The sequence below is a fragment of the Cervus elaphus genome, chromosome 6 (genome assembly GCF_910594005.1).
Source record: "Cervus elaphus chromosome 6, mCerEla1.1, whole genome shotgun sequence".
Taxonomy (NCBI): domain Eukaryota; kingdom Metazoa; phylum Chordata; class Mammalia; order Artiodactyla; family Cervidae; genus Cervus; species Cervus elaphus.
In genome coordinates this window covers 23,831,515-23,844,992 of record NC_057820.1, presented here as the reverse complement: position 1 = coordinate 23,844,992, position 13,478 = coordinate 23,831,515, and the positions used below count along the sequence as shown (strand labels likewise).

Here is a 13,478-nt window from a genome sequence, read left to right as displayed (position 1 = left end):
CTCATTTATCTATATAAAAACCACAGTGAACATCATACTTAATTGTAAATTATTAAAAGCTAATAAATTATTAAATTAGACAATAATGTCCATTATCATTACTTTTAGTTAGCATTTTACTGGTCTTAGGAAATGTAATAAAGTAAGAAAAAGAAAAAAGATATAACAATTAGAAAAAATAAAGTATTACTTGCAGATGATATGACTGCATAAATTGACACTAAAATGCAGTAGGATTAAAAAGAGTTGAGCAAACTGGTTGAATAAGTATTTAGCATGTGTTCAGCAAGATGGCCAATATCAATACATATACGAACCTCAACTGTACTCCACAAATCAGCAGTATCCATTAGGATAAATAAATTTTCAAAAAGCCACCAAGTACGGATCTGAAGAATGTCACTTTAAGAAGCAATGTGTGCCATTCCGTCATCACAGTGGTGGAGTTGGTAGGTGTGCACAGGCCAAAGAGTGGGGCTAGACAGAGGGTCAGCACTAGACAGAGTGCTGAATTTTTATTGCACATGCTCAAAAATGCAGAGAGTAATGCAGAACGGAAGCAATTCGATATAGATTCTCTGGTCATTAGGCACAATCAGGTGAACAAAGCCCACAAGATGCAATGCAGGGCTTACAGAGCTCATGGTCGGATCAACCCATAAATGAGCTCTCCTTGATGCACTGATATGATCGTTACTGAAAACGAACATTCCTTGAAAAGAAAGTTATGACCAACCTAGACAACATATTAAAAAGCAGAGACATTACTTTGCCAACAAAGGTCCATCTAGTCAAAGCTATGGTTTTTCCAGTAGTCATGTATGGATGTGAGAGTTGGACTGTAAGAAAGCTGAGTGCCGAAGAATTGATGCTTTTGAACTGTGGTGTTGGAGAAGACTCTTGAGAGTCCCTTGAACTGCAAAGAGATCCAACCAGTCCATCCTAAAGGAGATCAGTCCTGAGTGTTCACTGGAAGGACTGATGTTGAAGCTGAAACTCTAATATTTTGGCCACCTGATGAGAAGGGCTGACTCACGTGAAAAGACCCTGATGCTGGGAAAGATTGAAAGCGGGAGGAGAAGGGCACAATAGAGGATGATATAGTTGGATGGCATCACCAACTCAACGGAGATGAGTCTGAGTAGACTCCAGGAGTTGGTGATGGACAGGGAGGCCAGGCGTGCTGTGGTCCATGGGGTCGCAAAGAGTCAGACACGACTGAGCGACTAAACTGAACTGAAAATGAACATTGTTCCTAAACCAAAAGAGGAGGTTGCACAGAAGAAAAAGATATCTTAAAAGAAACTGAAGAAACAAAAACTTATGGTCGGGGGCGGGGGGAGGCTGCAAAAAATAAATGCAAATAAAAGTAAAAATCAAGGCAAACTGGAAGTGGTCAAACAGGAGATGGCAAGAGTGAACGTCAACATTTTAGAAATCAGCAAACTAAAATGGACTGGTATGGGTGAATTTAACTCAGATGACCATTATATATACTACTGTGGGCAAGAATCCCTTAGAAGAATTGGAGTAGCTATCAAAGTCAGCTAGAGTCCGAAAAGGAGTACTTGGATGCAATCTCAAAAACAACAGAATGATCTCTGTTTGTTTCCAAGGCAAACCATTCAGTGTCACGGTAATCCGAGTCTATGCCCAGACCAGTATGCTGAAGAAGCTGAAGTTGAATGGTTCTATGAAGACCTAGAAGCCCTTCTAGAAAAACACCCCAAAAAGATGTCCTTTTCATTATAGGGGACTGGAATGCAAAAGTAGGAAGTCAAGAAACACCTGGAGTAACAGGCAAATTTGGCCTTGGAGTACAGAATGAAGCAGCATAAATGCTAACAGAGTTCTGCTAAGAAAACACACTGGTCATAGCAAACACCCTCTTCCAACACAAGAGAAGACTCCACACATGGACATCACCAGATGGTCAATACCGAAATCAGACTGATTATATTCTTTGCAGCCAAAGATGGAGAAGCTCTATACAGTCAGGAAAAATAAGACCAGGAGCTGACTGTGGCTCAGACCATGAACTCCTTATTGCCAAATTCAGACTTAAATTGAAGAAAGTAGGGAAAACCAATAGACCATTCAGGTATGACCTAAATCAATTCCCTTATGATTATACAGTGGAAGTGAGAAACAGATTCAAGGGATTAGATCTGATAGAGTGCCTGATGAACTATGGACGGAGATTCAGGACATTGTACAGGAGATAGGGATTAAGACCATCCCCAAGAAAAAGAAACTCAAAAAAGTAAAATGGCTGTATGAGGAGGCCTTACAAATAGCGGTGAAAAGAAGAAACGTGAAAAGCAAAGGAGAAAAGGAAAGATATACCCATTTGAATGCCGAGTTCCAAAGAATAGCAAGAAGAGAGAAGAAAGCCTTCCTCAGCGATCAATGCAAAGAAATAGAGGAAAACAACAGAATGGGAAAGATTAGAGATCTCTTCAAGAAAATTAGAGATACCAAGGGAACATTTCATGCAAAGAAGGGTTCAATAAAGGACAGAAATGGTATGGACCTAACAGAAGCAGAAGATATTAAGAAGAGGTGGCAAGAATACACAGAAGAACTATACAAAAAAGATCTTCACGACCCAGATAACCACGATGGTGTGATCACTCACCTAGAGACACACATACTGGAATGCGAAGTCAAGTGGACCTTAGGAAGCATCACTACGAACAAAGCTAGTGGAGGTGATGGAATTCCAGTTGAACTATTTCAAATCCTAAAAGATGATGCTATGAAAGTGCTGCACTCAATATGCCAGCAAATTTGGAAAACTCAGCAGTGGCCACAGGACTGGAAAAGGTCAGTTTTCATTCCAATCCCTAAGGCAATGCCAAAGAAGGCTCAAACTACCACACAATTGTACTCATCTCACACACTAATAAAGTAATGCTCAAAATTCTCCAAGGCAGGCTTCAACAGTACGTGAACCATGAACTTCCAGATGTTCAAGCTGGTTTCAGAAAAGGCAGAGGAACCAGAGATCAAACTGCCAACATCTGCTGGATTATCGAAAAAGCAAGAGACTTCCAGAAAAATATCTACTTCTGCTTCATTGACTTTGCCAAAGCCTTTGACTGTGTACATCACAACAAACTGTGGAAAATTCTGAAAGAGATGGGAATACCAGACCACCTGACCTGCCTCTTAAGAAATTTGTATGCAGGTCAGGAAGCAACAGTTAGAAGTGGACATGGAACAACAGACTGGTTCCAAATCGGGAAAGGAGTACATCAAGGCGGTATATTGTCACCCAGCTGATTTAACTTATATGCATGTACATCATGGGAAATGCTGGGCTGGATGAAGCACAAGCTAGAATCAAGATTGCCAGAAGAAATATCAATAACCTCAGATATGCAAACAACATCACCATTATGACAGAAAGCGAAGAAGAACTAAAGCATGTCTTTATGAAAGTGAAAGAGGAGAGTGAAAAAGTTGGCTTAAAACTCAACATTCAGAAAACTAAGATCATGGCATCTGGGCCCATCACACCATGCCAAATAGATGAGCAAACAGTGACAGACTTTATTTTTGAGGGCTCCAAAATCACTGCAGATGGTGACTGCAGCCATGAAATTAAAAGACCCTTATTCATTGGAAGAAAAGTTATGACCAACTAAGACAGCAAAATAAAAAGCAGAGACATTCCTTTGCCAACAAAGGTCTGTCTTGTCAAGGCTATGGTTTTTCCAGTAGTCATGTATGGATGTGAGAGTTGGACTATAAAGAAAGATGAGTGCCGAAGAATTGATGCTTTTTTGAACTGTGGTGTTGGAGAAGACTCTTGAGAGTCCCTTGGACTGCAAGGAGATCCAACCAGCCCATCCTAACGGAGATCAGTCCTGAATATTCATCGGAAGGAACTGATATTGAAGCTGAAGCTCCAATACTTTGGTCACCTGATGCAAAGGGCTGACTCATGTGAAAAGACCCTGACGCTGGGAAAGAGTGAAAGTGGGAGGAGAAGAGGAGGAGAGAGGATGAGATGGCTGGATGGCATCACCGACTCAATGGACATGAGTTTGAGTAAACTCCAGAAGTTGGTGATGGACTGGTTTGCTGCAGTCCATGGGGTCGCAAAGAATCAGACACGACTAAGTGACTGAACTGAACTGAAAAGTTAAAAAAAGAAGAAGAAAATGCAGTATTGCAAACATACTGATTCTTTCCAAAGCAACCTACAGTAGATTCCTGAACAAAACAGGGATAGGGTAGTGACCCTGACCCCTGCACAGTCAAAACTTCACATAATACCTTACAGCCCTTCATATTCTCTGTTCCACATCACAGATTCAACCAAATTTAGATCCTATAGTACTATTCATTGAAAAGAAATCTGCATCTAAGTGGACCTGTGCAGCTCAAACCTGTGTTGCTCAACAGTCCACTGCATCCCCAATAAAAATCCCTACACTTACACTTGGGTGAGTGGAGAAATTTGAAAGGCTGTTTCTAGGAATTTTAATGAAAATATAAGGCAAAATAAGCATGGGGCCAAAATAAGCCAAGACTTTATAATCAAGAGAGAAGATTTATTCTACTGCATCTTAAAACATTTTACAAAGCTACCATAAATAACAACTTTATATTGCCATAAAGACTAACAGAAGATAACAAAAAACAGAGGTTCTAGAAATAGATCCATACAAACATTGATAGTTCATGACAAAAGGGCACAAGAAATAGTAATGAAAGGACGGCCTTTTCAATAAATGGCTATGCGTTAATTTAATATACAAATGGAAAAGTTATAAAAATTGAATCCTGTGTTACACAAACATCAATTCCAGGAGGATTATAGCTCTAAATGTTGCAAGTGAAAAACAGAGCTTTTAGATAATAACACAGGAGAAAACATCCATGAGCTTGAGGTAGGGAAAAATTCTTAAAGAGGACACAGAAGCAGTATCATACTAAAAAGATCAATAAAGCAGAATATGTTAAACTTTTGCTGTTCATCAACAGACAAACTAAGAGAATGAAAAAGCAATAAGAGCATGGGAAAAGATACTTGCAACATATGTAGCAACAAATAGCTTATATCTAAAACACAAGAAAAACTCTTTAAAAATCACACTCACACACCACATATGCCATATGGCTGGGTCAAGAGGCTATATTCATACAGACAACACAGGTACTACTTCAAAAGAAGAAAATAACAAACACATGCTTTGTATACAACATAAATGGCCACATATTCTTCTTACTAAAAGGACTTCTTTAATAAATTTGATGTCTCCATCAATCAGGTTTGTCTTTGTAGACAAAAAAATTTTAAATAACATTAATTTGATTTCCCCTTATTGTAAATCTTACTATTTTAAAAAAATTTTCATATGTAGATGGGTGTCTTCCATGACAGAATTAAAAAAGAGTACTGCAAAAAAATTGTGATGATGGCCTCTATGCTTGAATCTAGACTTCTCTAGCACAGTTTCAGGATTCTGTATTTTAGAAAGGCAATATTTCAAGAAAAACACCTGAATTTAGCAGCATCTCCATTATTTTACCTATATTTTGTTTAAGCAAAAAAAAAAAAAATTAAGTCAAAATACTTAAAAGCTTTCTTATATTAAATATTTTTCATTTGGAATACAACTATATTAATCAGATAAATGTGATGTGCTTAATTAAAATCTTGCTGGCATAATTTCCACAAAGGTGAGTGAATCAAACAAATCATTTCATTCATGAAAAATGTGCACCACCTGTGGGTTCCAAGCATTCTGCATCCAATTCAAACAACTGATAACTATGTATCTTTGTGGTTAAGAGTAAGATGATCTTGGGTTCACAGCTTTGACATCAGCCAGCCACGTATTTAAGTCAATTACTTTATTCTCTTGATCTCAGAATGCCAGTAAAAATTCCTATCTCCTAGATTCCTTAAAAGATTTGACAAGATAACATAACTAATGCTCCTAATATATTGCTTGGTAAATATAAAGTACTGAGTGTGTGCAAAGAAGAATGTCCCACTACCATGGGATATACTAATGTCAGGAACTTCCATCCTATAAGCAGTTTTAAAACCTGATCAGATGTTTTTAAGCAACATGGGATACTTAGTTAACAATAATATCTGTAGAGTTTACTGCTTTGTAATTAACATTTACCTGCAAGATTGTCAAGCATGAAGTTCAGTAGCTTTCGGGTTCCATCTGGGTCCTGGTATAAATTGAGAATATCCTGTGATAAAGGATTGCCTAAACAAAAGAAAAATAAAATCTGTTAAGAGTTACAACTGGAAGACAAAACAAACATACACGATAAAACAAAACACCGATTTTTTAAAGTGAATTTTACTGTACTCAGTCTGTTAAATAAATTGAAAGAAGTCATATGAACTAAATACTCTGGTGAGATAGTCATAAAGAAAAACTTCAAAAGATCTATTTCTTTCAGATTTCACTGTTTATACTGCATATCTATAATTTGGGTATGTCAAAATCACATATACACACACACACACACACACACATATACATATTAATCTTGGTCAATTCTGAAGTAATATCACAAAAATTGGCACTTTGAAGTAACCCCATAAGTTCCACATGTATCTTTGAAGACAATATTCTAAATGAAAGAGAAACAGCCTTTGTGTGAGAAAGAATGAGTGATACTATAAAAAAGGAGGGTCTTCCTAGTTAGAATATTTATATTACACATGGAGAAAAGGAAGATCTTTCAAGTGAAAAGAAAACTTATCATTACCAAGATGAGTTAGTGAAATATAGAAGGAAATAAGAATTTTTTTAATGACAGTGATCAGGGATATCGGAATACTAAAAACAAAACAAGCTACTGTTAACAGCCTAAATATTTTCTTAAGAAATAAAGACAGCATTTGTTAAGATAAGCATGAAAAAACAGTAACCAGATGTGAAAAAACAAAAAGTGTAGAACTTCCAGAAATGAAGGTTCTAACTATTAAAACAAAATCTTCAATACAACACACACCAACTCAAGTATCTAAAATTAAATGACACTGACCAATGTGATTAGAAAGAACGTGGAGAACCTGGAACTCTCAGAAGTTGCAGGATCCTGGTGGAAGTGTAAATTAATACAACCATGGTGAAAACCTGGTTAGCCGTTTCCAAGTGACTTGAAAGTGGAAAAGGAAACTTCCTGGGCTGATGGAAATGTTCTACATCTTGAGCTAGGTAGTGGTTACACAGATGGGTGTTTTTGTCAAAATTAGCCAAGCAGCATCCTTAAGTATTTAGGTATTTTACTATATGTAATTGGGCTTCCCTGGTGGCTCAGTGCTAAAGAATTCACCTGCAATGCAGGAGATGCAAGTTCAATCCCTAGGTTGGGAAGATCCCCTGGAGGAGAGTATAGCTACCCTGGAGGAGAGAGACAGAAGAGCCTGGCCAGCTATGGTCCACAGGGTCACAGAGTTGGACACAACTGAAGCAACTGAGTGTGCACGCAAGCACGTAATCATAACTAATAAAGTACTGGGGCATGGGGACCATGAATGAGGGACTTTCCTGGGAGTCCAGTAGTTAAGAATCCGTACTTCCACTGCAGGGGCACAGGTTAGGTTCCTGGCTGGGGAACTAAGATCCCACATGCTGTGTGGGGCTGCCCAAGTATGTTAGTTGCTCAGTTGTGTCCAATTCTTTGCGACCCCAGGGACTACGGCACACCAGGCTGCTCTACCCATGGAATTCTCCAGGCAATAACACTGGAGTGGGTTGTCATTCCCTTCTACAGGGGATCTTTCTGACCCAGGGACTGAACCCAGGTCTCCTGCACTGCAGGTTGGTTCTTTACCGTCTGAGCCACCAGGGAAGCCCTCAAAATAACAAAAACAAAACAAAACAAAACAAGACACCATGAATGAGTTGAAGTGAAGTTGCTCAGTCGTGTCCGACTCTTTGCAACCCCATGGGCCTACCACGCTCCTCCATCCATGGGAATTTCCAGGCAAGAGTACTGGAGTGGGTAGCCATTTCCTTCTCCAGAGATGAATGAGTTAGGTAGTAGATTATACTAGCTGAAAAGAAAACAAATGAACAGGAAAACTATATCCAAAGAAATTACCCAGAATGCACCACTGGGCATCAAAAAGATGTAAACATGAGACAACAAAAAATATGGGACTTAGAACAAGAAATCTTAATGTACAATAAATTGGAGCTCTAGAGAGAGCAGTACTTTGTTTTCTGCTCCAATATGTAAAGAGATTGGAAGCTGACTCTTGCTGAGAGTTAAGAGACTTCTTCCTGGAGGAGAGGGAGGAAGTTGTCATTGGCAAATGTCTTAAAGTTATAGGTGCCCAAGATCAAAGAAACATCTGGAGCAAATAGCAGACTAACCAAAAAGTTTAAAAGAAAAAGCTTGGAAATGAGATGTAAATATGGGCTCTGAGAAGCTCTGACATATTCCTGGGACTCCAGAAGGTAATATGTATATGGAGACCTATGCACATGTTTAGGAAAAAGCCTAAAAACAGCCTAAGCTCTCACCTCTGTCTGACCTTGAGGTAATGCAATGAAAGAAGTGAAGGACGAGGCAGAATTATAAACTTCCTGGCTGATTACTGATTGTTTGCCCCCAGACACACACTGAGCCACTTGGCCAAGAGTGGGAGACTTGCTGGTTACAGGCATTTATCAAAATCTCTGGCCAAGCATTAGCTGACCATAAACTGAATAAAGACTTCAATGGCCACACATGATAAAGCATACAAACTTAGTTCTGAGAAGTCACTAAAGCAACAACAACATACACAAGCAGCAGCAACAACAGACAACCCCAGAAGGGGAAAGAGTCTAATTTCAAAGTTGCCACCTTATTTTAAATGTCCAGTTCTTAACAAAAGAACCTACAAAACACACAAAGAAACAAGAGAGTATGTCCCAAACACAGGGAAGAGACCCATCAATACAAACTGTCCCTAAGAACAATAAAAACTGTACCCAAGGATTTACTAGAAAAGACTTTGAAATCTACTATTTTAATATGCTTAAAGAGCTGAAGAAAACATGCCTAGAGAATTAAAGTATGAGAATGATATCTCACCAAATAAAGAATATCAAAAAATAAACAGAAATTATAAAAGGAACAAAATAGAAATTATAAAACTTTTTAAAAAAATCACCAGAAGGGCTCAAAAGCAGTACCGGATGGGTAGAAGAAAAGATCTGTGACTGTGAAGAGAAGTTATCTGAAATTACACAGTCTGAGGAAAAGAAAGAAAAAAAGAATGAAAAAAAATTAACAGAGCTCAGAGATCTATCAGACAAGTATACCAAATTATACATAATGAGAGTCCCAGAAGAGGAGGATAGAAAAGAACAGGAAAAAAATTTAAAGAAATAATGGTCAAAAGCATCCCAAATTTAATGAAAAACATTAACAGAAGAAGTCAAATAAACTCCAAATAAAATAAAATGTAAGAGAGGCCCTGGACAAATTATAATAAACTGTCTAAAGTCAAAGAATCTAAGATAGAAGTGACACATGGTGTACAGAGCCTCAAAATAAGATTAACATCTGATTTCTCATCAGAAACTATAGAAGCCGAAAGGCAGTAGAATTACACATCCCAAGTACTAAAGGAAAAATAAAAAGAACTATAACCAAGAATTCTATATCCAGCAAAAATATCCTTCAAAAATAAAGGGGACAGTAAGATATTCCCAAATAAACAAAACCTGAGTTTCTCACTAACATACTAACCCCTCAGGAAATACTAAACAGATTTTGTTAGCTGAACTGAAAGAAAACAGAACAGTAACTTGAATCCATATGAAAATCAGAGCACCAGTAAAAGTATTCCACACACTAACATATAAAAGACAGTGTAAATTTAATTTTCTAACTTTTCCCCTCCTATCTAAGAGATAACTGTACATAGCAATAATTACACATCTATGTTGACAGGCACACAACGTAAAAAAATATTTGTAATGATAGCAGCATAAAAGAGAAGTGAACGGAGATACAGATGCAACGTTCTTTTATATTACTGAAATTAAATTGCTACTAATCCAAACGAAATTACTGTAAACTAAGATGTTAACTGTAATCCTTAAGGTAATCACTAAGAAAATAACTCAAAATAATACAGCAAAAGAAACAAGGGAATTAAATTCGTACATTGGAAAATATCCATCTAGCACAAAGAAGGCATTAATTGAGGAACAGTGGAACAAAAAGAACATAACACATACAGAAAACAAATAGCAAAATAACTGACATGAATCCTACTTTATCAGCAAACACATCAGATGCAAGTGGATTAAACTCAGATTAAAAAGCAGAGAACTGCAGAATGACTAATAAAACAAGACTTATATGCTGTCTAGAAAAGGCACACTATAAAGACAAAAATAGACTGGAAGTAATCTTTTACAGAAGGAGATACACCCTATAAACAGTAACCAAGAGAGCACAAGTGGCTACACTGAGACAAGGATAACCCCAACGTCTTGTATTAATGAAAAACTGAATTAGCAGTTAAAAACTTTTCAACAAAAAAAATTTCAGGGCCATATATTTTTACTGGAAAATTCATCCCATAAGGTAAGAAAGCAATAATACAAATGGAAACTATTTAAGATGTCTGAGTAACACTTTTCCATTCAATTTACAAAGTCAGCAGTATCCTGGTATCAAGCCAAACAAAAGCATTGCAAAAAATATACTACAGAATGTCTTACTATCATAAATGTATACATCTTCAACAAAACACTAGCAATACAGTATTTCAACAATATATTAAAAACAGAACACATTATGGTCAAGTGGTATTTAAAATGGGACAAGAAGGAGAGTTCTATTTATTGATAGAAGGCTGATTATTACTGAAAAACCACCAGTGTAATTCAGCAAATAAAGTAAAGAAAAAAAGTCATGATCATCTCAACACTTGCAGAGAGTGTATTTGACTAAAACTTGTACTAATGACAAAAATCCTCAGCAACAGTGAAGTCATAGAAAAGTGAAAAGTGAAAGTCATGTCCGGCTCTTTGCCACCTACAGTCCGTGGAATTCTCCAGGCCAGAATACTGGAGTGAGTAGCCTTTCCCTTCTCCAGAGGATCTTTCCAACCCAGGGATCAAACCCAGGACTCCTGCATTGCAGGAGGATTCTTTACCAGTTGAGCCACAAGGAAAGCCCAAAGTAACAGAAGGGAAATTTACTTAACCTGAAAAAGCATCTACCAGAAAACCTGCAGCTACTAATAACATAATTCACCATGAAAGACTGAACACTGTTTCTCCCTAAGATGGAGAGTGCAGCAAGGGCGTGCAGCGTCACCATTCCTGTTTAACACTGTCCCTGGCAGTGCGACAAAGCAAGAAAAGAAAACACAGAAAGAAAGAAATGGAAAGATCTGTATTCACAGAGTAAAAGGTTGTAAAAGTTCCTAGAAGTAGTAAGTTTACAAATGTTTCAAGGGACAAGGTCAGTATACATTTAAATAAACTGCATTTTAATTCTATAAAATATCAGTGAATAACTGGACATTTAAAAGGCAACATCATTTACAATAACATCAAATAAACAGCAAACCCAGCAAAAATATATAAATCTAGCAAAATATTTGCAAGATCTGCATGCTGAAAACTACAAAACATTGAAGGAATAAAGAAAACTTGCATAAATGAAGAGGTACACAGTATTCATGGATTGGAAGACTCAATATTAAGTGTCAAGATTTAGATATTTATTCTCCTCCAAACTGATCTACATATTCAATACAATTCCAATAAAAATTCCAACAGGATATTTTGCAAAAATTATAAGCTGATTCTAAAACTTACATGCAAAGCATTTAGATGTGTCAATGCAATTTTGAAAAATAACTACAGAGTTGAGAACTCATACTATTTAATCTCAGAGCTTATCATAAAGCTACAGTATTTTGGTACTTGCATAGATCAGTGGACAGGATATTATAGCTAACAGTAGACCCACACATCGTTGGGTCTAATAAGCTTTGTCAAAGTTGCAAGAAAACTCATGTAGAAAGTATAACCTTTTCAATTAACAGCTGGAATGACTGGGTGTGCATATGCAAACGAACAAACTTTGCACCATATACAAAAAAATTAACTCAAAACAAACCACAGACCTATATGTTAAACCTAACTATAAAATTTCTAAAAGAAAATCTTCACGTACTTGGATAAGGCAAATAATACCTCTTAGGTATGACACTAAAGACAATCCACAGATGAAAACAAGTGATAAACGGGACTGCAGCAAAATAGAAAATTGCTTTTTAAAGTTTCTAATTGAGAAAATAAACATACAAGCCACAGACTGGAGAAAACATCTGTAAAACATACTTTAAAAAGGACTTGAATCCAGAACATTTAATGAACTCTCAAAATCTCAGTGATTAGAAAATACCAATTAGGCAAAAGTTGCCATAATTACTCATCAGAGAAATGACAAATTTAAACCACAATGAGATATTACTATATCCTACTAGGATGAAAAAAAAATAGAACATACTGATAATACCAAAAAGTGCTGACAAGAAGGCACGGCCAAATAAAACCCTCTCATACATTTGGCAGGAATACAAAATGAAAAATCCACTATGCTCCATTATCAGCCAGATAAACAGTCTGGCAGTTTCTTATGAGGTTTAACATACATTTACCATACCACCTGGCAGTTCCACTCCTATCTATTTACCCAAGGAAAAGAGAAACTTACTTCACACAGAAATCTATATAAATGTTTACAGTGCCTTTATCCCTAATCAACCATAACTGGAAACAACCCAAATGTCCTTCAACTTGTGAACAAATAAAATTTAGTAGTATATCCACACAGTCAGTTACTACTCAGCAACAGAAATGCACTATCAAAATACACAACAGTGATGAACCTCAAATACGTTAAGCTAAATGAAAGAATCCTGACTCAGAAGTTTACACACAATGTTTCCATACATGACACTTCTGGAAAAGTACTTGCCAAGGGCTGATAGTGGGAGAAGGTGTTGACTTCAACGAACACAAATGAATTCTGGAGGATAACAGAACAATCTTATCTCTCAACTGTACTGGTGGTTATGCAACTGCATACATCTGTTAACGTTTACCAAATGTGAATGTCTGTCAACAAAGGTCATTTTCACTCCATGCAAATAGTTTTGTAAAAAGTTGATAAAAATTTAATTTTTTCAATAATATATTCAATATACAATTTCAAGAGTGACCACTAAGAATCCAGAAATAAAATGTATAAATCTCAAACCAACAGAAGTATACAGGTTGAGGAATGAACAAGGTGGGGGGGGGGGTGGAATCTGTTTTTAGAAAGGCAAAAAGAGAAAAATCACACAAAGAATTGAATCAAAAAGTAGGATGGCAACAATACAAGAATATCAACAACTGGAATAGAGTTAAGGCAACTGGTCTGAACCCACACATTAAAAACAAAAAAAGTCAGACTAGATTAAG

General features: G+C 36.8%; 1 protein-coding gene across 4 annotated transcripts in view; it reads right to left on the bottom strand.

Moving 5' to 3' along the window:
- The window catches only part of CNOT6L (CCR4-NOT transcription complex subunit 6 like), a 113,605-nt gene that overhangs the window by 41,996 nt on the left and 58,131 nt on the right, over nt 1–13,478 (bottom strand). For all 4 annotated transcript variants that reach the window (XM_043906398.1, XM_043906396.1, XM_043906397.1 and 1 more), the window contains one exon: nt 6,150–6,239. In XM_043906398.1, coding sequence (XP_043762333.1) covers nt 6,150–6,239 — 90 coding nt within the window. The remainder of the gene's footprint in view (nt 1–6,149; nt 6,240–13,478) is intronic.